The 25,081-nt window shown below is 37.3% G+C and overlaps 1 protein-coding gene across 2 annotated transcripts in view; it reads left to right on the top strand.

Annotated features, from left to right (window-relative positions):
* Window positions 1-25,081, top strand: part of ARID1B (AT-rich interaction domain 1B) — a 422,870-nt gene that overhangs the window by 335,589 nt on the left and 62,200 nt on the right. Inside the window, exons 8-10 of one of the 2 annotated variants that reach the window (XM_063308100.1) lie at window positions 8,123-8,302; window positions 16,173-16,500; window positions 18,200-18,328. In XM_063308100.1, coding sequence (XP_063164170.1) covers window positions 8,123-8,302; window positions 16,173-16,500; window positions 18,200-18,328 — 637 coding nt within the window. The remainder of the gene's footprint in view (window positions 1-8,122; window positions 8,303-16,172; window positions 16,501-18,199; window positions 18,329-25,081) is intronic. The other variant, XM_063308110.1, reaches the window with a different exon arrangement.

The following is a 25,081-nucleotide window of genomic DNA, read 5'->3' as shown; positions in this document are numbered from 1 at the left end:
AAACCTCCAGTAAAAATTCTGAAGCGCTGTTGCCAGTTAATGTAAATAATTCTAAGGTGGTCTGAGTTGGCATAAGGCAGATGCTTCTGTTCCAAAAAACATGGCTTATTTCTATGTTTTGCCTGTTTCCTTAAATTTGATGGCTTCATCTTCAATGTCCCTATTAATACTGGACATGTCTGAAGATTTTCAGACAATACCCCATACTTGCATTCCAAGTCATGTTCCAAGGACAACAACCACATTCCAGAGCCTAATATATCCTATGGTTTTCTCAGGGCAAAATGAGCCTTTAAAAAAAAAATTCCAAGCAGTTACTGTAGGAAATGAGCTCATCTTGTATACATTCCAGTGCTGCCTAGGTAGATTTAATAATTATTCACAGAACACAAAATACTATTATTCCATTTCCTTGTCAGCCACTTTCAGAATTACTATTCAGAACTCTTATCACACACTCCCAACTGAGTTCATTGGCAATGCAAGTGAAAGCCCTCGTTTTTCACGTGATTTTTCTCCCCAGGTTTCTCAGTATATTCAAAGTATACACAGAGCTGGTATTTATTATTAAATCTGTCTGTGACGTATTATCTGGATATTGCCTTTTAACTTATCCTTTCCCATCTCCAGAAACATTTAAATTCCTTTCTTTTCTTCTTCCTTCCTTACTCTTCCTTCCTTCCTCCCTCCCTCCCTTGCACTCGTACTGTCTTCATGATGAATCCTTGCATTTTGCTTTTACTCTCTGGTTCCCAGGATTAGTTGTGCATTCAAATTACTGCCAGCAGCCTGCTATTTCAATTGCTTTGAACCAGTCTTGTCAATTAATCTGTCTTCATTTGGAATTCAGAATAAATCTGTTTCTCTCTCAACTTACTGTCTTTATGGATAGACAGAAATAAATGTAGCAAAGTTGATGATTATTTGGAAGAGCCAAGAATCTCCCTGCCATCTTAGCTAGCAAGTACTCGGAAAACAGAGACGTATCTTCAACTTCCTGACTGCCAAAAAGTCAGCAAAAGTTTCTTTGCTCTGAATGAGTTTTGGTTCAGGAGGGAACTAAAGTCTCTCCTTTCCATTCTATAGGCATTGTTTGTTTGTTTGTTCAGTTTATAGGGCACTTCAGTTTTCCAAACAACTCTACGCAACTCTTTGGTGATTTTTTTTTTATCCATTCAATCATGTCTGATTCTCAGAGACTGCCTGGACAAGTCCCTGCAGTTTTCTTGGCAAGGTTTTTCAGAAGTGGTTTGCCCTTGCCTCCTTCCTGGGGCTGAGAGAAAGTGACTGGCCCAGTGTCATCCAGCTGGCCTTGTGCCTAAGGCACAAAGACAGTACTAGAACTCTGGTCTCCCAGTTTCTAGCCTGATGCCTTAATCACTACACCAGACTGGCTCTTTGGTAAATTTAATGGGCAGTTTACCATGCATTTTATTCTTAATTGACTGCCTTCAGTCACCCACATCTGTAGTACCACTATTCTTTGTAAGTTAGAGAGATCCTAACAAGGAACCATCCATTCATCCTTCTCTAGCATGGTTGCTAGGAAGTTGGAAGATAACTCAAACTGAGTACTTGTCCCTCTGGTTCGCTATAAATAATATACCAGTTTGCCTTGTAGATCATGACAGTGTACCTAGACCAGGTAGACAGTACTAATGATAAAGCTGATACAAGCTGAAACCCTGAAATATGGGCGTTGACATCACAGAGCAGATACTTCAGTTAGGCATTATCACGTGGTCATGTGTATAATGAAATGCCATACATCCTTGGAGTAGGCTCTGAATGGAGAGTTGCCAGTTTGGAAAGATGTATCCTCCTCTATCTCTAATTACAAATAATTAGAAAAGCAACAGTAATTGGGAACAGAAAGAAGAAATCCTAGAAAAGCAGCAACAAGAAGTCCTACAAAACCAGTGGCCCTTGCAATTGTTAAGGTGAGCTCTTTCTAGGTCTGATTTCAGAAACTCTTCAGCGATACAAAGGTACTGCTGATCTTTATGGTTTTCTATAATCATATCTCATTCAGAGCAATTATGGTTTTCTTGGACATTTGCTAGGACTCTGCTAGAGACCAGAAGAGGCTGAAGAAATATATTCAATGGGAAGGTGTTTTGAACTATGTTTTCTAAATACCTGCAATGCACAAGTAATCAATTTACCCAGTAAATCGTTGGGAAACAGAAGTTAGCAGTTTTGTTACCAAAAACAGTTTACCCTTGGATCAATTTAGCAATCATGAAATACTAGATTAAGGGTTCACAGTTTAACTATATGCTACTCATGTTTTTGAATATGGACTCTTTTATGCATCACTTTACAGTTTACTTGACAGCATTAAGCAAGATTTGTATAAAGGAAAGTTGGATTTTTCTTCCCAGGCTACCATCTGGGTGATCTGTCTAATCCTTCCCCCGATTCCAATTTATCAATGATAGATGATATTAATTTTGAGGCTTAGACAGGAAGAGAATAAAGAAGAGGAGGGGATATATTTAAACATCATTGCTGCCGTATGTAGATGAGGTTTTTGTCCTATCAGAAAGAGAATTGGTTGAGAGATTCAGCCACTTAACTTAATAGCACAGCTGGTGGAACACCAGGGGGTCTTGGTTAAAGCTTTAGTTGGGTCATTATTTTCTGCCTTTACCAAAGCAATTCAGTTTGTGAAGAGGAATGGATAAACAAATAAAGACCAAAGACCGGATACAGAATTAAAATAGAGGATTTTAAAATATATAAGCAGTGAAACAAACCTCTCCACTCTCAAGAAATTTGGCATCCTTAGCAGCCTTTTCAGTAGAAGACAAATGTGCAAAGATGACAAGCTGCATGAGAGTTATTTCACCAAAGTAGCATCTTTAAAGCATCTTTAGTTGAATTTATGCAAAAGGCTGTGTCAGCAAGATGCAAATGTTAACCATTATTATTTAAATGTTTGGGGTGCCAAACAAAAAGTTTGTTATTGTAGCCCAGTGAATCTTTATTGGTTTACTACTGCCCAAAAATGCCCACTAGAACAGCTTGAAGTTTATGTTAGCTAATAAAATTGCTTGCCAAAAATCCTTAATTTCTGTGGCTGCTGTACCAGCAAAAATGAAATAACTGGGAAGCAAAGGTGGGGGGGAGCAGGGGGAGGTGTCTGTAAAGTTAAAAGGGATGAGTTAGGGTTTGCATTGACATGGTTTTTCTTCCCATAGACATTTAAAGCCTCATCTTCCCTGGTTTTAAAATTCAGAATTTGACATTTTGTGAAGTTGTTGATGGTGTGTTATTAGGAGCACCCTGACTTCATTTTCCACTGCTTCTTTGATTCTGTTCCAATTGATTTTATAATACCTTCTACCTGTCCAGTGAGGCAAGTGCTCTGCTAATGCAAATGTTTAAAGATAGTGTTTTGTTAATGATCTATTCTGTCATCTATAAATATCATTTAATGTTTCTTATATTCTGAGGAGATAAACTCCTTTGAAAGTTTGAGCCTATTTCACAAGTGGCCAATCAATCCGAACTTGCATTTAGAATTGCCTTTTGTCCTGTGACAGCTAGTTAAATAATCAGAGTGGCCTTCAGCATTTGAGCCTAATGGATCCTTTGCATGAAAGCTCATTGCTGTTGAAGCATGCTGTGTCTATTATCAGTATCTTCTCATTCACCAGATTGTTCAGATTTGGTTACTGTTAATTCAAATGGCTGTACATTTAATAATAGTGTGCATGCTAGAATATATTTATCAACCTCATGTTTGATTTTGCTAGTCCAAGAAGGACTGTCATCATGTGCTAACAGGTTCAATAGGAAAACAAAAGTTGTCACTGAAACATGTTAAATATTGTCATATTTGTAAGAGGCTGTGACTGTAGCTGGCAGATCAAAATAGCTTTTTATGTTTAAATACTTCCTTGCAAATATGTTGCTTAGCAAGGAATGTGTATGTGTATATGTGAAATATTAGAACTCTTGATTATTCAGATTTATTTTTACTCCCATTTTCCATTTCTTTCTCGTATGCTTCTTTCCCATTGTTTTATAAATTCAGCACTTATTAGAACTTTGAGAGAAGTTATATATGCATAACTGACTTAAATATATATAGTGACAAAACTGATGAAACACAATTTAGGTAAAACACAATATTACTGAAGCATTAATTAAGTTAATCCTGCTTTTGGACACAATGGTTCTAGCAGGATTAGGATGGTAGTATTGAAACTTCTATACTAATGATCTGACAGTGGAAGAGCTTTCTGTAACCTTATTGTCATAGATAACTTTCTGATCAGTTTTAGACTAGCATAAACCTCTGTATAGGTGGAGGAAGAGTGAAAATGGTTTGTTTAAATGGTTTCCTGAATATGCTTGGGGAATTCCCCCCCCCCATCTGTTAGCAGTTCTGTTGAACAACAAACCAATCTGTGGAACCAGAGATGGCCCTAGCAGTTGGCACTATTGCAGCTAAGCACAACTAGTTATAGCAGAACTCAAGCGGCATCTTGATGTACCAGGAAGCTGAGAGCAATGAAATTGGTAGGGAAAGGGCTGGAGTGCAAGTGGAGGAATTCTCAGGAGGGATTAAATCAAACATGGAGTGGGGTATTTTAAATGGCTTATCTGAAATCCTACTCAATACCAGTGACAGCAGTTAAACAGGGCAAATTTCTTGATCTCTGTTGTGTCTGCAGTGAACAGGACAGTGATGCTTTTTCATACTGTATGGCATCTCCATCAGATTATTGGAGAACAGAATCCAGAAATGTTGAAGATACATTGTGAGCAATTTTCATCATTCTTTGCAAACAAAGTTGATTAGATTTGCATCAATTTGGTTTCTAGTGTTGAGGCAGATCATGAGGTGATAACCTTGACAACTGCTTATCCTGTTCATATGGAATTCTTTTCAGCTTGTATTTCTTGAGGACATGGACAGAATATGTGGTGAGCTAAAAGGTCACCTTCTGGTTGCTCAGCCTTTGCCTTTCCAGATTGATTAAACTGGCCAGGTTTTAGACTGACCCCATCATCATTGAGGGAAGTATTCAGTGTCTCCTTGAGTGTGGGATATGTTCTTGCCTGCTTTAAAGAAGGAAGTTAAAGATTTCTGCTTTAGAGAAAAAAAAAGTCCTGCTTGACCAGTCTTAAATAATTCTATTCTTCGATATGGTGAAGTGGTGCCTAGTACTGAGACAGCTTTGGTCACACCCTGATGTAGATTTTGGTAGTATGGCTCTGCTAGCTCTCCAGGATCTCTCAGTAGCTTTTAATACCATCAAGTATGATACCTTTCTGAGCCATCTGGTGGGGATGGGCCCGAAGTCACTTCTTCCAGTGGTTCTAGTCCTTCCTTACAAGATGTACCTAAAAAGTGGTTCTAGTGCTCTATAGTTTTACACTTATATCATTGAAGTGTGGTATCCCACAGGATTCTCTCTTCTATGATGTTTAATATCTAATGAAATGGCTAAGGGTGCTCATTTGGAGCTTTGGGATGGGATTGCATTAATATCCTGATGGCACCCAACTGTACAGGTCTATTTCATCCAGCCCCAAGGAAGTAATCAGTATTCTTGAATGTTGCCTAATCTTACAGTGGGCTGGATCAAGGAGAAGAAGCTGAAATTAAATATAGACAAGGCAAAGATAATATTGGTAAGACTTGAACTAAAACCTGTTTTGGATGGGATTACACTTTCCAGAAAGACCAGGTTCACAGTTTGGAAGCACTTTTTGACCCCATCTGTTACTGGATTTACAGGCAAGGAACAACCTGCCCTCTGGAACACCATGCCGTGCAAGATTACATTGGTCTCGACCTTGCTGGCTTTTCATAAAGAGTTGGACCTGGATGTGCTCCAGATCCTGGGGATTAGGAGGTGTTTGTCAATTGTTTTGTCTAGGTTTATCCTCTGTGACCATTGTAGGTTTTTACCCTCTTCTACTTTTTTTCTTGTATTGTTTTCTTGTATTGTTATAGTTGTTAGCCTGCCAGAGTCACATTCATGAGATGGGTGGCTGGATAAATTGTTTGATTAAATAAAATAAACATGTTTGCAAAACTATGGCTGGTGAACTGAAATGCTTTTTGAGTCACTCAGGTTTAGTGACATTTATCCATGCCTTGCTTACAATCTGTTTTGACTAATGCAACATGCATAATAGGAGAGCCAGTTTGGTCTAGTGGTTAAGGCAACGGGCTAGAAACCAGGAGACTGAGAGTTCTAGTCCTGCCTTAGGCATGAAAGCCGGCTAGGTGACCTTGGGCCAGTCCCTCTCTCTCGGCCCAACTCACCTCACAGAGTTGTTGTTTAGGGAAAATAGGAGGAGGAAGGAGTATTAGGCGTGTTCACCGCCTTGAGATATTTATAAAAATAATAAAGACCGGATAGAAAACAAATGAATGAATGAATGAATGAATGAATGAATGAATGAATGAGGCTGTACTTGAAAATTCTCTGAAAAAAACAGTTATTGCAAAGTGTGGAGGCGAGGCAGATAATCAATGCATATACTGTACCTCGTGCAATGCCTGTACTGAAAGATCTGCACTGGCTGCCAGGTACCTTGTAGGCATTATTTAAGGTGTTAGTATTGATCTTTAAAGCCCTAAATGGCTTAGAATCCAACTACCTGAGGGTCTGTCTCTCCCAGCGTGAACATGATTGGTTACTTTGAGCAGCAGAACCTTTTTGGTGAACACTTCACTGCCAAGAGTTCATCTGTCAGGTACATGGAAGATGGCTTCTCCTGTAAGGCTTCAGGCTGTTGAATACACTCCCCACAGGAGGTTTGTTTGGCCCCTTCTTTCCCTGTATTTAAGAAAGTAGCAACAGCACCTCTCTTTCATGAAGCTTTTAATTGCTATTTATTTCAATGCTATTGTATTGATGTTGGTTTTAAATTTTGTTTTTGATTTCAATTACATTGCTTTTACAGTTATGTTTTATGTGTGATATTTTTTAAAATTTGTGGAAGCCACCTTGAGGGTACAGATAGACAGAAAAGTGGAGTATAAATTCAGTACTAAAGTAAATAAAATCAATACTGTGATAGAGGCAGAAGACCAAATGCAAAATTTTGGTGCTATTGACAATATATCACCCCAGTCATAAGGGATATTAGAAATAGCAGCCAGAATGTATCTTATTTAAGTGCTGTGATATTTTAAAGTTTTGACTCTGCCAGGCCAGGATGTTTGTGTGCACTGCATTTGGTGGGTGAGAGAATGAACTCTCATGGCCAAAAGTATCTTCAGAGATGAGGTAAACTCTGTGTGTATATTTTTGTCTGTGGTGAATTATAGTATTTGACTAAAACGTAAAATTAATGTCCATATTTCTTAACAAAGATCTTTGGATGTTTTTTGTTTCTAACTGCACTACATTTAAAGCAGCGGTGAGCATCTTTTTTGACCCGGGGTCTGCACTGGTTTTGTGTTATGGTGGGGGCCAGAAGTGGGCAGAGCTAGTAGTGGTGACATGATGCACAGATTAACTGACCCATTAGAGGTAGTAAACCCATGATCTTCTCAATATGAATTGTTAATGCACAGTTTAGATTCCCCCTTTAATCACCCCCAAAGCATTCCTGAAACAGATAAGTGTTTTCTGGTAATAGCAGTAGACACAACTCCTCAAACAGAGAATAGGACAATAACGGCAGTCTTTTGTGTTACAGAGGCAGAAAATGAACAACAGATGCTGGAGGAATTATAGGCATGTGTATAGTGTTATGTTCTGAAAGGTTGTTATGTTCTTCATATAGGTTAGAAGGGATTTGCAAAAAGTACGCTTGGGCAATTGCTATTAAGAATAATTGGAATTTCCTGTCTTCTCATCTATTTTTATTCTAATATTTATTAATCATCTTCATATAGTGTTGCCTTATTTGTGTGGATGTGATAAAGTCCAAACCACATAATTATTACTTTGGATAGAATGCCATGGTTGGTTAGTTACTTGGGACTCCAGGGTTTGAATACTTCTATAACTCATGCTGCAGCTTTTTGTAGATAATGACATGTGATACAAAAGAAAGTACTGACAACATTCAATATTAACCTTAACTCGAGTTATTAATATGGAGGTCTCTAATTTTTCCCTCTGTCGTGTCTATTTAACTTTAGGTTTTCTGACAGGCATTCAAAGAAACCCTCAGTTGTCACAATATGCACCTCAGCAGACTGGGCCTTCTATGTCACCACATCCTTCACCTGGAGGTCAAATGCATTCTGGAATTGGGAGCTTTCCCCAGAGTAATTCAAGTGGTACCTATGGAACTCAGATGAGCCAATATGGACCACAAGGTAAAATAATTAACATAGGAAATGACCTGGCTTTAATCAATGTTTGATCAGTTTTGTACATGATTGCTTATTCTGCAGAAAAATGAGTTATATGCAAAAGATGGTGGTCATATTTTCTTTTTATATATATATTCTAACTTTTTATTTTTGACCATGTTGGAAAATAGTTGTTTAAAACATGCTTAGCTTTTCCATTTTTTTCCCTTTAAAATCCCATCTAAATGCAATAAAGCGTAATTTTTAAGAAATATCCTTCCTTCCATTTTTTCCTGCAATATCATAATTAAAAATGCTAGCACAAAGGAATAGAAATACATACTTCCTATCCCAGCTTTTGTTTGTTAAAAGCTGATTGGAAATACCACATTGCATATTCTGGGTTGGGGTATAATATTTTCTTCTCCTTTTTTTGGAAAAGTGGTAAGAGCTAAAATTGCCTATCTTAATGGAGTCACCTAACCTAAGTGTCTTTCACATGAGAACCCCAGGAGATAGGGAAAGAACAAGTTCATAAGTCTTTCTTCTTCCGTAATTCTTAACTTTAATGTTTATGGACTAATGTAAGATATAGGAATAGCTCCAGGCAGGTTTGGCATCAACCACAGACATTTTCAAGATCTCAGCACCTCCAGTTTGATCCTGACTCCCTTTATACTCTACCCTGAGTAGCTGCAACTTCATGCTGTTTGACACTGCCCTGGAGTTCCACTGAGGTTATTATAGATAATTGCAGTGCAGGTAGCTTGCAGTTGCTCCAACCAGTAGCTCCACCAATGTGACAGGAGTGTAGCCCAAGAGCGGGTCCTAGTCCAGAAAAGAAAATGCTTCTTTGACAGACATAGAAATGAAACCAAGTAGAACGAAAACTGTTTGTTCAATCTTAATACCATTTTTCTTCAGAAGGATTTTTGTAAAATCATTCCTGTTGGAAAAACTTTTTGTTTGCTATATACATAGAAGATGCAGAATACTTTTTTGATAAATTCTTAATAATTTTTCACAATCAGAAGTAGCTTTCACATAGCATCAGATTTTTTTTCTGGAGAAAACATGTATATATCTTGCGATGGACCTGTCCTCAGTAGCTAAGAAATTAGGGGAAAATGTTTGCATTATATTACTGCACATTTTGCAGCTATGTTTGTAAGATACTACTTTGAACTCATCAAGTTAAGGGTGTTAATGTTTTTAGATAGATTGTATCATGCATATATTTGAAAGTTATTGGATGATCAGTGTTAGTTTAGTTCTTAATGTGTGAGTACTAAAATTGGCAGTGATACAACTAAACCTTCCAAAATGTGCCTGATTTTTCTTAAAGAGCAACAGCCACCAATGCAGTTAAGAAATGGGCCTGGCATAGATCCATGTCACAGTAAAAAACAGCAAACTGAATGAGGACCTTCCTTTTGAAAGAAGTTTTCTTTTTTACTTCTAGCACAGATGGTTCAGTTTACTCAGTTCATTGGCAATTGGAAAAAAAAATTGCTGTGGCTTCTCAGCAAGAAGCAGCTCCTGGCTGACTTGGGCTTGGAAACCAATCAGGATCAGACTCGATTAGTATTTGGAAGAGAGATCTCTTGGGAATATCAAGGCTATAGGCTAGACTAGGAAGCTGAAAAAGCATCCCAGAAGGTAGTGACAAACCCTTCTATATTATTGTTAAGGGAAAATAGATGACTATATCCATGAAGTCACCATGAATCAAGCTCAGTTTGAAGGAGGCTTGCAGTGATTCTGCAGCTTTCATTTACCTCGCCATCATAAATTAGATCATTGTACCAGCTTCTTTTTACCTTAGCAGATGATGGAATATTCTGAACAATTACTGTAACATAATCTCATAAAGCTAAGAGTATGGGCTGCCTGAAATTGTAAGTAATCTGTTATATGATGAAGCAGCCATGTGCTCAGCTGACCATTTTTCTGTTCCATTGTTGAATGTTACATCCTGCAACTTTGTGTTGCTGTCTGCCAAACTTTAAATATGTTTTCTGTATCCACATTTTCATATCAACTTTACTAGAATAAGCAGCTCTCTGTTGTTAGCATATGTAATACAAAAGAGATTGACTGACATATTTCAGTGAAATGGTGTGATGATTTTATGCATGTTTGTGATGGAGGCAGCTCTTACATACATCAGGAGCATTATCTAAACAAATAGATTAGAAAGTCAGTTATTGTTATTTATTAAACTTGTATGCCACCCAACTCTCAACAACACTGGGCAGCTCACAACAATCAAAGAAAGAAACTACAATAAAATCAATAATACATTATCTAATTACTGAAGCATTTATCTTAAAATAATACAAAAAGATCATTGGATTCCTTCTGAAAGCTTTAGTACTTTTCTATAGAAGTAAGATTAGCCAAACATGATACTGATGAATTTCGTAATCTTCATTCCCCTTGATGGGAAGAATATAGATATGGATAAAATTAATAGCACGAAAGCTTCAGTCACAACAGTCTACAGTACTGTTTGCAAGTTACAGTCAACCATTGCAGCTATTTACAAGAGTCACAAGAACATTGCAATATTCACTTTAAAAGGAACTGGAGCTGTCTTTGGGTTATGTTGTTTTATAGCTCATGGCTGAATATTAAGGAAGGGTGGACATGCTCCAAATTGTTGATGGAAACACACACTATCTTATAGCAGTCAGAGCCAATTTGTAGCCTCTTGTGAGAATGTTTATAACAAAATAAATACCAAAAACACTTCAATGATAGAGTTACACAAGTTGTCAGAACTTTTCAAGATCCCTTGCATGATATGTTGGCCAAAGCTCTTTTTATTGTTTAAGGCAAAGGATCTTGGAAAGTTCCAACATCTTGTGTACTGGGGCAAGGAGATAATGTGCACTGGCTTAAGCCAGTGTATGGAGAAAGAGACTTTTAGGATGTTGCATTATGGACCACTATAAGTTTGCTAAAATATAAATGAATATAATGGATTATATAATTTACATAATGGAATATAAATGAATAAATATTAAGTCTGAAAGACTGAATGATCCAAAAGGAAGTCTTTTTTGCAGCCTCTGAATGAAGATTGCAATATATAAATTGGCCCTTAGAGGAACAATGAAGAACTATATTTGATGATACGAAGCCTTCATTTTTGTGGTGTTTCAAATTGGATTTTTATTGGCTCACCCTCTATGGATTTTTGTTCCTCTCAAGCGTGTCCAAAATGTTAAATCTGAATGAAACCATTTACAATAAAGTGTATAACATTAACCAAATCTCACCTTGATGGACAATAAATTTTGCAAAGTGATTGCTATATAGTAATTACTTACTATCCATTTCCTGAGTCTGAATTAATTTTAATTTCATATCCAGATATCCTTTTAAACATTTTGTTTTCTGTCCCCCATTTGAATGATAACATGAATAACACCTCCATTGTGATAACATGTGCTCTACATGGGGCTGCCCTCGAAGACCACTCGGAAGTTATAACTGGTCCAAAGTGCAGCAGCACGCACAGTATTGGGTGCTCATAGGTTCGTCCATGTTACACCTTTATTGTGTGAGCTGCACTGGCTTCCAGTTTCCTTCCAGGTGCAATTCAAGGTGATGGTTATCACCTTTAAAGCCCTGCATGGCATGGGACCTGGTTATTTGTCGGACCACCTCTCCCTAAGAATATCTGCCCATCCCACAAATCAGATAAGGTAGGCACACTGCAGGTTCCTTCCTTGAAATCCTGCTACCTAGTGGGACCTCAGAAAAGTGCCTTTTCCGTGGCTGCCCCTATCTTCTGGAACATCCTCCCCCTGGCGATTTGGCAGGCCCCCACCCTTTTAGCTTTTCAGAAGGCCATCAAGACCTGGCTTTTTACTGAGGCACTGGGATAGGATGGAATAGATAGCAAGTATGGAACGAGGGCAACTGGAGCTTGCTGTGGGACATCCCAAGGGGACGGTAAAGGTACAGGGATTTTGTTTTATTGTTTTAGTTATTTCTAGTTGTTTTGAGCCACCCAGAGTTGTTTAAGATGGGCGGCCATATAAATCTTTTAAATAAATAAATAAACATTTCATTTATTTGGTTATAAGATGAAATTTTATATGTACTTATGAATGTAACATAATTATAAGTTCGTTGTCAGTCAAAATATTTTTTTCACTGTGCTAGTTTGCATTTCCAAGTTCTTTTTCCCAGAATGATGTTGTAATAGTGTATGCCTTTCAAAAATATTGCAATTATGGAAATTCTGTTGTATGATTCAATTGCATAAGTATAGATTCGAATCAGGATAAATTAAATTTATTGATTAAAAAGTCTTTTTGGATATATTAAAGTAATACCGTTGTCGTTTTAAATTCTGAAATACCACACCACAGATATTCCATGGCAGGATTTTAATTAGAAACTAATCATTTAGGGAACCATGGGAACTAAATAACATGGATTTATAGTGCAGTTTACTTTTTCTTTGTGTTTAAAATTTTCCACAATATAAATCCATGTTATTTAGTTCCCATGGTTGATTTGGAATCAACCAAAAATGATTTTATCTTTCATGAATAGAAAACTGTAATTCTAACACTAGGCCTGTGCAAAAAAAAATTGAAAGGAGCACTTTGCAAAGCATACGTGCACAAGGAGAGCACCTTCCTCCTCAAAAGTGTGAAGGCAGCCACATCCTTTGGAAAGCTTGCGACTTCGAAGGCATTCCCCTGTTACGTGTGTGTGCAGCTCAAACCACACGTTGGCTGGAACTGCCAGCAAATAGAAGTGGTTGTGCAAACACATGGTTGCACAGACTGCTAGAGAGAGCTGTGTGAGCTCTCCAAAGGATGTGTTTGCTTTAATATTTCACTCATGCTAACTCATTTTAAGATGTGCTCCTTCTGATGGCTTTGCTCAACCTTACTGAATAGTACTTTCATATACATATGAACTTAGAAGTGAGGTATACTGTTTTTAAAATAAAATCCCGCCTAGTAAAAATTGCAGAGAATTTCTTGTCTGCCATCTGCTCAGGACTTCCAAAGCCTGACATCCAGAACACTGTATGTTAACTGATGACGGGGCTACTATACAAACACTGTGTTTGCCACGTGACATTAACAATGTTAATGTAAGTGGTAGTTCACTTCTTACCCACCCTTTAAAGTTAACAATGCTTTAAGTTATGAATTGAAACCACGGAAATTAATGTTTTCACATTTCCCATTCTTGCCTGAAGCCCAGATATTATTAAAGTGGCACATGCAGCGTAACGCATAGCACAGATCCATTTTAACCAAAAAAACTGGTAGCTGTTGGTGCTTTTTTAATTTTAACTTCTAAGGTGAAAGTTCATTGGCAAATGAAGTATGTAATTAGCTGTTACATAATACAGCTCATAACAAGAAAGTTACCTAGAATCTGCATAGAAGAACTTTTATAGAATTAAAGTCAGTTTTCTAATTTGTTTCTTTGTTTGATACTGGGAATATTTATTATTTCTTTAGTGCCCAAAATTAAGTAGGTACTGCAGAGATAAGAAAAAAGATTTTGCAAAGAGATTTAGGTAACCCATATTATGTTAAATATATCTAATTATTTGTCAGATATAATCATGTAAAAGGCAATGAAAGGTTTTTAAGAGGTTGTGGTGCTGAACCTGCTTGAAATCAAACTTGAGCTACAATATGTTTCTTAATTTGGTACTTTCTTAATTTTGGCACAAAATTCTGCAAGGCCAATTAAACTGAGCCACCTAGGAATAAATATATCAAGCAGCTACCAAAAACAAAGTTTGAATGTTAATGTTTTTCTTATCTTCCATATATTTTTTGCTGTCTTACAGCAAAAAATTACTGGCAACTTAGCTTCTTCCTCCATATGAGGCCCTGATGCTTCTGGATTTCATTCTAATTTGCTGAAATGAGCTGGAATTTGAACTCCATTGGCTGAAGAAAGAATGGGCTGTTTATTAATGGTCCAAGGCAGCTGCGCCAAAGAGTACTCACTTAAAAAGTGTGGGCTCTTGCACTTGGCTGCCTGATATCCCAGCTGATGGGGACTAGCTCAGCATCTGCTCCATTCATTGAATCTAATGGTGCATCCATCTGCTTGCTGTCAAAGCCACTGCCAGCAAATTATGAATCTATTAGAGAAACATGGAAATAAGTTTGTACTTTTCTTTCTTGGCTTTCTATCTCATTTATTGTTGGTATTTATTTAGGTGTTGAGAGAAGTATACATCTTTTTCTTCTGAAAGATTATTTCATTATTGCCATCTTGGCTTCAATTTAACAAAACCTTTGTGTTTAAAAAGCATACTTGCAGCCTCAAAATTTGCCATCATATCAGATGAAGTTCTGTTTTAATTAGTATGTCATTCTGAATGCAGTATTTGGTTAAAATTTATGTAAAGCAGGAGTAGGTAATGAAAGGCTTATGAGAACTGTTTGGTCTGCAGTGTTCTTCCCTCTACTCCCCAAGTTTCCTCCTTGCTGTCATAGGGTGACTTTGCAGTTTTGTGGGAAATTCTTAAGGTGAATGCCAAATCAGGAACAACCGAGAAAAATGTCAGTGATGGCTTTCTGTTCTACCTCTGATATGAATAGAAATGCTCTTCGTTGCTTTCAGCAAATACAGTTGCAGAAAATAAAACCTGATTCTTAATAGACACTTGTAAATATGGTGCAAATAGTAAACTGCAGACTAATCCTGTTAATCATGATTGTATTGGTATCAAACAGTGCTAGATGGGAGCAAAATATCAGTACCTAAGTCTTCTAGGAATGGTGTATCCATTGTATCTGAATGACAACCTAGGGCTTTGCAGGAGCATCAGTTGGTGGGAAGTTTGGATGAAGAAGATGGTTGAATCCAATTAAGGCTTGGTTGGGAGACCACCAGAAAATCCTAAAGCTGAGGACTACACTGGGAAATCACATGCCTGGAAGAACAGAGTGGAAAGCCTCTTGCCAAGAACATCATGGACAAACCCATGTAGTCACCAGGAATCAAGCACTCAAGAGAACTTTATCTTACATTTCAAAAACAGATAATCTGGAGATCCCCAGATGGACACTGGGACTTGTTTTGTGTTTACTGTTTTAATTTTGTAAAGCTGCCCAGACTCATCTGGGATGAGGTGGTCTATAGTTTAAATACATAAACAAGTGTTTCCGTTGTGAAAACCCAATGTGCTAATCACCCAGATATCCTTGCCTTCTAAAACCAATGTATAGTGTTGTTTGATTTATTTTTAAAGGGCAGAAGGGAGCAGTAATGTTAAGAAAGAGGCATTCTGGTCCCATTATCACAGCACTTGTATAACATTCAGTGTAGCAGACAACCCAACAGACCAGATCTCTTATTAAAAAGCAAAACAAAATTGTATAGTAAGATGGGATTCTACATTTGTTCTGCTTTCTGTTCCTTAGCTTATATAGGATGTGGGTGAAGAGATATAATCTTTGTGGCTTTAAAAAGGCTTCCTTTTTAAAAGGAAAAGAACAAAAAGGAAGAGTAGCCATTTTTTACCAGTCCAGCTAGATCATTGTGATATCTTCCCTCTTGTCATTCTGCTGCTACTTCTGCATTTTCCACTCTGTGGCTCTGGTGCTGCAAGATGATTAATATGATTTCCTCCATGGCCTGTCTTTGTTCACACTCCTCCACCAGGCTTTCCATATGTTTGCCATACATCCCTATTGATGCAAACACATAATTTTCAGAGATATAGATCTAGCAATGCCAATGCCTAACGGATATTGGATACTAGCTAGGGATTCCATAGGCATACTTTGCACTGCCTAAATTATTTCAATGCACAGCTTTTTCCAGCAAGCTCTTTCCACAGATTCAAAACTGGTAACTTTATTTTCCTCTTCTATATTGTTTTCTTTAGGGAACTACTCCAGACAGCCAACATACTCTGGAGTGACTAACGCAAGTTACAGTGGCCCAGGACCTGGTATGGGTATAAATGCCAGCAACCAGATGCATGGACAGGGTCCAGGCCAGCCTTGCGGTACCATTCCCTTGGGACGAATGCCATCAACTGGGATGCAGAGCAGACCGTTTCCTGGAAATATGAGCAGTATGACTCCCAGTTCTCCAGGCTTGGCTCAGCAAGGAGGCCCTGGGATGGGACCGCCCATGCCAACTGTGAACCGTAAGGCCCAGGAGGCAGCTGCAGCAGTGATGCAAGCTGCTGCCAACTCTGCACAGAGCAGGTATGCTTCCAAGGGGAAGAATCTGAAAGCATTGACAATTGCTAAGTAAAAAGGATTTGTGTGCAAAAAGAAGAGAAAAGTAGAATGGGTTGAAGCAATCCAAAATGACAGGGGTGCGTGTTGACTGTTTTACAGCACTTTTTCTCTCATGAAACAATATTTAGAGAAGGAAATCCCACAGTTTAAAATATAAACTATCTGTAGTTAACCTGTGCCACTCTGAAAGGGTACATTTAAGTCTACGCAAGTGATAAGGTGATAAGATAAATTGTAGGAAAACGCAGCATTACTGGAATCTTAATCGCTGGACATCTAAGGCTTTCAGAACACTTATCTGAATCCATTGGCAAAGGAACCTAAGGCCTTGTGGGTAGCAACCAACCTTTGTAAATTAACCAGAATATCTGAGTTGTATCTGCCATCCCGAACAACAAGGTGGGTCCTGTGTCTAGATTACTATACTCAGGTTCTGTAGTCATTTTAGAATGAGAAAGCTCTTCCTCAGACAGGTCATGAGTTTGTCTGCCAGGCCCAATAACCGCAGCCTCCTTCCTCTGGAATAATATCTCCAGACCCTTTGAACTATGGGTTGGACTGGATTGCAGTTTGTTAAGATCTACAAAATATGCAAAGACTGTTTTTTTCCATGTGCTGCCCATGCTTTCCCCATAGGCACCTCTTGGAAACACACGTACTCATGCTCTTTTGACACGTGTATCTTTGGTTTCAGTGTGTTACAATGAGTAGATAGTTCATTAAGAGAAAAAGGAATTTCATGATTACATTGCAAAACAGTGTTACTCTTATATGCATCTGTATATTAAATGTATGCATATAAAACAACATGCGTATTTATAATACTTCAGAAAGTATAAACATTGGATATTCATTTTTTTTAAAAAGCATTCGTTGCATTACATATACATTACCAGTGCTCAAAATGCAGATAATCCCATTACTACCAGAAAGGGTAAGAATATTTTATTAGATCGCTTGACCTTTATTTTATTACTTTCAGAATGTATATCTTGTTTGAACTGTGAGGAACATAATTTATAAAACAGCAATTTAGTTTTTGTTAATGTGTCCTCTTAATATGTAAAACCAACAGTTTCATAAAGAATAACCTAAAGCCTGTGCAATTTAGCAGGCCAGTGGGTCTACTTTTTCTTTTTTTGCTTTGAACAATCCATGTTTTACAGAAGTAAAATTGGTTGTAAAAACAAAAATAACTCTTAATTTTAAAAGAGGGCCATTTTCAGTAAAATCAAGTGTTGCATTTCACAACATCAGTTGTGATATAAATTAGTATAATTAATATAAGGAATATGTAACATTTTAGTTTCATAATCGAGGCATCTCGCAACTCCATTTTTTAGAATTTGCTTTTCAACTTCTACTTTCTATGATCAAAGTACAGTGCTTCATACTTTTTCCATCTCTCAGCGACCGCTGTTATACTTTTTATCTATAGAATGACAGAGTCATTATTGGACCTTTATTGAAAAAGGAAACATCTGTAGGGAGTGTGACATGAGCCTACCATTTTACAGTTGGGAAGTGCTGCATATTTCTTTTTAGTTCCAGGGAGTGATAGAAAGCAGTACAGCTGTTTGCCAAACAAGAAGAACCCTACCATCTGGTTCATGCTTGTGGTCCAATACAAATCCAAAGAAGTTGTTCTTTTGTTCTACTTTAGGCCACCATACATTCGGTCGCCTGCTTATCCCAGCCAGTCTGGGGCTGGCGGACGCCCCATGTTTTCTTCACAGCATCCCAACTATGGCAACGCTCAGGCTCCCATGATGCATCAGCCTGACCAGTACGGGTAGGTAGCCATATAAACTGGACTTGCTGTGGAATCTTGACAGGTTTTTTTCTGTACCGCCATTTAGCTGCCATTTGGCTACAGAAGGCACCCAAGAGCAAATATAGTACTTGCACCAGAAAAGCAGTTTTGTTTTTGTTTTTACTAACTGTGTCAAATATGATTTTAAAAATCTGCATGTCACCTGTACTGCATGGCTTGTGGCATGGCTTTTTCCCTTCATGCCTGAAAGGGAAGGGAAGATTTCCATCGGCTGAAAAGGAATTAAATTCTGCGTTTTTCTGCACCATTACCTGTCCTCCATTTTTTTTTTCATCGATGTCTAGGAGCAATACCATGAAACACTGATATTTCCATGACTGTATTGTTGATAATCATCACATTTCACTTCTCCCCTGGAGTAAAACATTCTACTTTTTGACAGGAAAAGAATATTGCAGAAGCTAAGTTAATAAAAGGCTTACACAGAGTGCCATGATATCAACATTTAGGCAGTTTATGTCAAGCGGGTGGGGACAGCTTACTAATTCCTCCACCAAACAGTGTAACTTGAATTTGCTAGCATGAATCTAACCGAGGTAAAGACATTATTTTTAATTATTACCTTTTTGTCCCGTAAGTTTCTCACTGTAGGATTTTTGTGGGTTTTGCTTTTGTAACACATCACTAACATAATGGTCCTATAACTTAGTTTCAAAACACAGAGTTTTACTTCATGATTAAAGGACTGGCCACTGGAAAACTCAATTTTTTTAATCCTGATTTTCCTAACAACACCTCCCAAAATTAAGGCAAACTTTACAACTTTTTCATCTGTAGAAATGTATTTCTGTGTCTGTGTATACACAGACAAACAGGCAAGAGTCCTCTTTATTAGGATAATATCGGAGAGCTTTTGAAGTTTACTCAAAATGGAGTGTGAGTGTGGGTATGTGTTTACATATACCACAAGGTATGAAATCATTTTATAAATAAAAGAGGTAAGTTCTATAAGGGATGAACCACTTGTAAATCATTAGTGCTGCAGAGAACTATAATGTTCAAATGACACTTGCACTAAAGATACTTGCTCAGATTTAGTGGAGATACTTGCAGTAAAACTGTGAGCATTCTTATTTGGCTATGGGATTAAAAGAAGATGGAATATCCAGGCTCTCACAAAGTTAGGAGACCCATTTAGTCTCAGAAAGCAATTTTGCCTTTTTTTCTTGGCAAGTCACATTAAATAACCTTGTTAAATTAATTGAAATGGTATGCATCAGAGCAAACTCACTTCTACTGAGGCAGAAAATCAGTGCTAGCTAACCAGAACTTGGATGATCAAGATCTGAGATTCAGATGGTTATATCCTTTATCCTGATGTAGAATGCTTCTCTTCTAATTAAAATCAAAGATTTAACATATAGCATTTCATACATATAGTCATCAGTCTCACTGTATTCAGTGAAGTTTATTCCCAACCAAGTGACTACAGGATTGTACCTATTTTTTTTCAAAGACAGTTCAGACATTTCTACATATGATGCATTAGCAATTTATTCAGCATTGTACCTTACTGTATTATTTCTGGGATAATATGATTTTTTGTTCCTGAAATATGTAGGCTCCTAGTTTATTGGGTGCTATTTTGTACATACAGGGTGTCATTTTGGACACTGTTGTGTAACTCCCAACCATAAACTTCATGTTTGGACAATTTTTCCCCCTTCCCTCCAAAAATAGATTATTTTTAACACCTTGAGTCACAAGATTTAAGAACTGTAATTTGCAAATGCTAAATGTAGTCTTCCAGCTTCATTTATAAATAAACTCAAAGTAATCCATTCAGAATTGCTGTTTGCAGTTTATTTTGTTCCATGCAGTCATTTAAATTTTTTGTTTGGATTTGGTTTTAATAATATGGGTGTTATGTAATCAAAGCACTGCTTTAACTACAATACAGACCAGCTCAGTTAAAAGATTTTCTTCTCTTTACAGTGTTTGGAACATTATTCCAAATAATAAGTCTGTTCTTGGGGAGCAGCAAATAACCTTGAAAAAGCAAGGTGTCATAAAGAGTTAAGTTGCTTTCCTTTTTCCTTCCCCCCCCCCCCGCACCCTACAAAGACATTCAGAAGCTGTATATAATGGATAAGGAGAGTATGCTCACATGTGACAAATCTCTGCAATTACCCTGGAAGGATACAGTGAGTGCGCTATAAAAATGAAGGATGGCAACAAGAAGTGAGCCTTAGACTTTCTCAACTGTTTGGATATGAAGAAGTAATAAAGGCAACAAATAAACCTGGAATTAAATTTTTAAGGGTTTTCCAATTTTGAATGTCTCTTGATGAGTAACCAAGTTGAGACACACTGTCTCAGATAGACAATGTTGAGTACACACATTGTAGCTTTTAGCATTTCTAAAGGAAGCATCTTAGGTTTTGTGAATTTAATAAAGTCCTTTAACAATGAAAGACATACCCTTGTTTTCCCCCTCCCTCCCACCACAGGACTGTTTGCTGAATAGAAAGCATGAATAGCATCTGTTAGTATAGATTGTCATAGTTCTTATCTATGGCAAATAAATGATCACTAGCTTAGAAAGGAAATGTGTGATGAAGATGTATCAAATTATGCATAGTGGAGAACATGGATAATGTTTTCTTTCTTGTAATAATAAATTGTAGATTCTGATGAAGTTCAATGGAAAATTCAAGACAAATAAAAGGAAATACTTCTTCACACAGCCCATAGTCAAAGTAAAATACAGTGATGTCAACCAATTTGGAAGCTTCCGAAAAGTTAAGGCTATGAATGACTAGTAAACATTATGGTAGGATATTATTTGCAGTATCCAAGAGGCACTTGGCTCATATACCACAGTAAACTTTTTTTTTTCCTGTGATGTAAGAATTCATTGATGAAAGAATTGTGGGTGGGTTCATGTATAATACCAGCCACAGATCAACAAACCATTATGTCTATTAACAGGTTGTTTGAACCAGGCTGCTGTATTCCAGTTACCAGTAAATATGAACAAGAGCTTTCTTGTGAATTTCACATTTGGCATCCAGATAGTATCCATCCATGATGGGAAAAAAGGATGTGGGAGTACATAGGCCTTGAGACAGCACTAGCAGAATTCTTATAATATTCTATTAAAAGTGGCAATTTTATTTTTAAATAAACCTCTCAGCTGCTTTGCAATGGCTACTAAGCAGTTTCACTGATAGGGACAGAGTCTTTTTGTGATGCCATTCTTGCTTCATCTTGGTTGCCATTAAATTCTGATTTAGGTGTTTCCTGAAATCATGTCAACAAATGGTGAGAAGTCACGGTTGTTTATGTGGCTGTGAAGCCCCTTGTATGCTGTTAAACAAAGGAGCACTGTAGACTTTAGGAAGTTAGGATTACACAGGCTCCTCTTCTTGCAAGAAGTTTCTGGAGACCTTGTGGGAGTTGGGCTGGTTTTGCTGCTGGCTGCAGCTCCTGGTCCCATGAAGAGTGCTGCTTGGGAGGGTTCCTAATTTCTAGAAATTGATGGGGCTGCCACTGGAAAGGAAAACATGAAAATCTGTGCTCAAGCAAGGGAACTTGGCACTTCTCTGCTGCCTGAGCATTAGAATTTCATTGTAGCCTGAACACTTATCATGCTCATGGCCCATGATCCTTTCCTGTACATAACTTATCCCTGTCACATAAATGCCTCCTGCATTCTCAGACTTCAGTTCTACCCAAGCCTACTTGAGACTGAGATTTAATATGACTGTTACATCAGGCAGCTAAAGCATTTGAAGAATTTTGAGGAAATAATTATTTATTTTATCATACCAATAGCCAGTGCTAGACACCAGGAGAACCAGGGATGTAATCACTTTTGCTCAGCCTGTTGACCTCATTGGTAGTGAGGAGGCAATATAGCAAAGCTGTGATTTGCAATGTGGTGCTAAAATTCAAATCAGGTAATTAAAAATTGTATAGCTCTTTCATTCTGATTTAACTACTGTAAATGCAAACTCGTCCCTGGGTTGCTGGGGGTGTTGACGACCGACAGGAAGCTCTGGTGTGGGCTGGTCCACGAAGTCACGAAGAGTCGGAAGCGACTAAACGAATAAACAACAACAACAAATGCAAACTAACTGATGGCTCTTAGTATAGATGAATTCAGAATATAAATTCTCTTTGCATTATAAACTTATATAACAGGGTCTCAGTCTCTCCCTGTGTTTGTATATATACTGTATACATATACAAATATTCACATACATTATTTTATACACAGCTGAGTCCTCTATCAGCATTATCTGGTGTTGTGTCTTTATTTGTAATTCATATTTCATATTGCTGGTGCTAGCAAAGCACTTTTTCCACATTTTCTCCAGAATCTTGAGCATGTAAGACTGCTGATGGACCAACAGCCATTGGCAGGACAATATTGTTAACAGACGTAATACATTTAAGTGTTAAAGAGAAGAAATAGAGCAAAAACTTTTAGAAGGCAATATGCTTGTATTAAATTTGATAAAGCTGTTTTTTTTTCCTACTGAATGTATAGGTTTACACAAACCTATGTGCATATGCGATCCATTTCATCTTGACGCTTGATTTGAGATTACAATTTTAAAAGCAACTCATAGCATGCACTTTTAATACAGCAAAGGAGGCTGAAGCATTGCAACGTGAAGTCTGCAGTTGCTATAGTTTCTGCACTAGTTAAAATACAGTTTATTTTCCAATATTCTCCATAAGAAGAAGTTTAATATTCCTAGCATATTTATGCCTATGTGATATAGCAAGAAAATTATTTGTAGGTGCAAAACTGGACAATGAATTCCCACATTAAACCAACATCCTGATTTATATAAATAATTTAGTGAATTTTCTGATGAGGAAGAATTTCTAGTAGTGTAGCAAGTCATAGTCATTATATTAATTTTGATTTTGATTAATGACTGATGACTAGGTGGAGGGAAGGCTTATTAAATTGGACAAGACACAGAATTGGGTAGAATAATGTCAGAGAAGACACAAATAAATTTCAAAACAATACTGGTAGGTTAGAAAATTGGCTGAAAATAGTGAAATTTAACAAAGACACAGTTTATTTAAGGACAGAAATCAAATGCATGGGTATAGAATAAGAGATATCTAGTTTGGCAATAGTACTTGTGAGACAGATTTTGGAATAAGAGCTGCTTCCAAACTAAATATGAAGCAGCAGAAAAGGCATATGTATTTGTTTTGCTGCCTTAGCAAAAATATATTTTCCAAATTATAGGAAACAACTGTTTTACATTATTCTGATGTTATTGGTCAGAGCTTGCCTTCCATTTTGTGTCCAGTTCTATGGATCTCATTTTAAGAAGGATTGAGACAAACTAGAACAGATTCAAAGAAGGACAGGAAAGAAAATCAGGGTTCTAGAAACCAAGTTCCTTGAAAAGGAATTGGGAATGTTTAACTTAGAGAAGACTGGAATGACATACAATAGCACTTTACAGGTACCTGAAAATATGTCACATAAAAGAAAACCAGGAACTCTTCCTTATTATCTCCAGGGCAGATTATACAATAATGAATTTAAGTTATTTGGAGGCAGAGTTTGACTAAATATTAGTATGGATTTCCTAAATATAAAATTTTAAATTTCTAAATTTATTTATTTATTTACTAAAGGAAATAATGTCTCAGAGAGATGGGACTCCCTTGCATTGTGCTCAGGTAGAGGCTAGACAGCAGTCCATCATAGATGCTTTAATTGGGATTCTTGCATAGAGAAAGTGGCTGGACTCAATAGGCTAAATGGCTCTTTTCAACTATGTCAGTCTATGATTGTGGCATCCTAATTTCTGTAATACTAAATTAACTCTTTCTATGCACAGAAACCTGATCCTGCAGTTCCCACATTTGAGATTCTAATGGACCTTAGTAAATAAAATTATAATTCTTCTCATTGGTATTACTTGGCTGTCTAAGCAGTAACTTCCAATAAAAGCAGCTGTATTTTGGCTTCCAAAAATAAATCCCCTTGAAGACTCAGTTGGATGACTTAGAGTTTGCTTCTTGGCCTAAATCACTGTATGGTGTTAGTATGAGCTGTTAAACAGCTGCTGCTTTCTGCCTCAATACTGGCTTCAGTTCATTAATGGATGAATTGATTCCTGCTGTAGAGTGGTTCTCAAATTAAAATATGTACATGCTTGTTCCTATTTGGTTTTTTAGCAGATATACAAGTGGATTTTTTAACCAAAAGGGAGGGAGGGAGGTCCAGCATTTCCTTTCACCTTTTCCTTTCATTTTTAATAGGAGTATCTGTAGTGTTTTACATAATACAGTATATTACATATACTGTATGTATTATAAATTACACACACAAACACATATGGCTCTGCCTTCTCAGAGTCACAGGTGTTATCTTTTATTCAGGTGTTTTAGGAAGTGGTGAAGTCTCCTAGACACATTTTAACTGTGCAGATCAAATAAATGACTTCTACATATTGTCCTAATTTTATTTATTATTCATTCAGTGTTGAGGCCATCCAGCTTCTGAACAACTCTGGGCAGCTTACAATTAAAAAGAAAAACAAAGCAGCATATAGCAAAACCCACACCCAGCCAGAAGGCTAACTCAGTATCACCAAAAAAAAACCCACCAAAGCCATAGGGGCTCCACAACCTTCCTGTCCCAAGGTCTGGGAGAACCATGTTTTTAATAGTTTCAGAAAGTCATTAAGGTGGGTGCAATATGGATCTCTGGGAGGATGTCATTCC

The sequence above is a fragment of the Candoia aspera genome, chromosome 1 (assembly GCF_035149785.1).
Source record: "Candoia aspera isolate rCanAsp1 chromosome 1, rCanAsp1.hap2, whole genome shotgun sequence".
Taxonomy (NCBI): domain Eukaryota; kingdom Metazoa; phylum Chordata; class Lepidosauria; order Squamata; family Boidae; genus Candoia; species Candoia aspera.
This window is presented reverse-complemented; position numbering and strand designations above follow the sequence as displayed.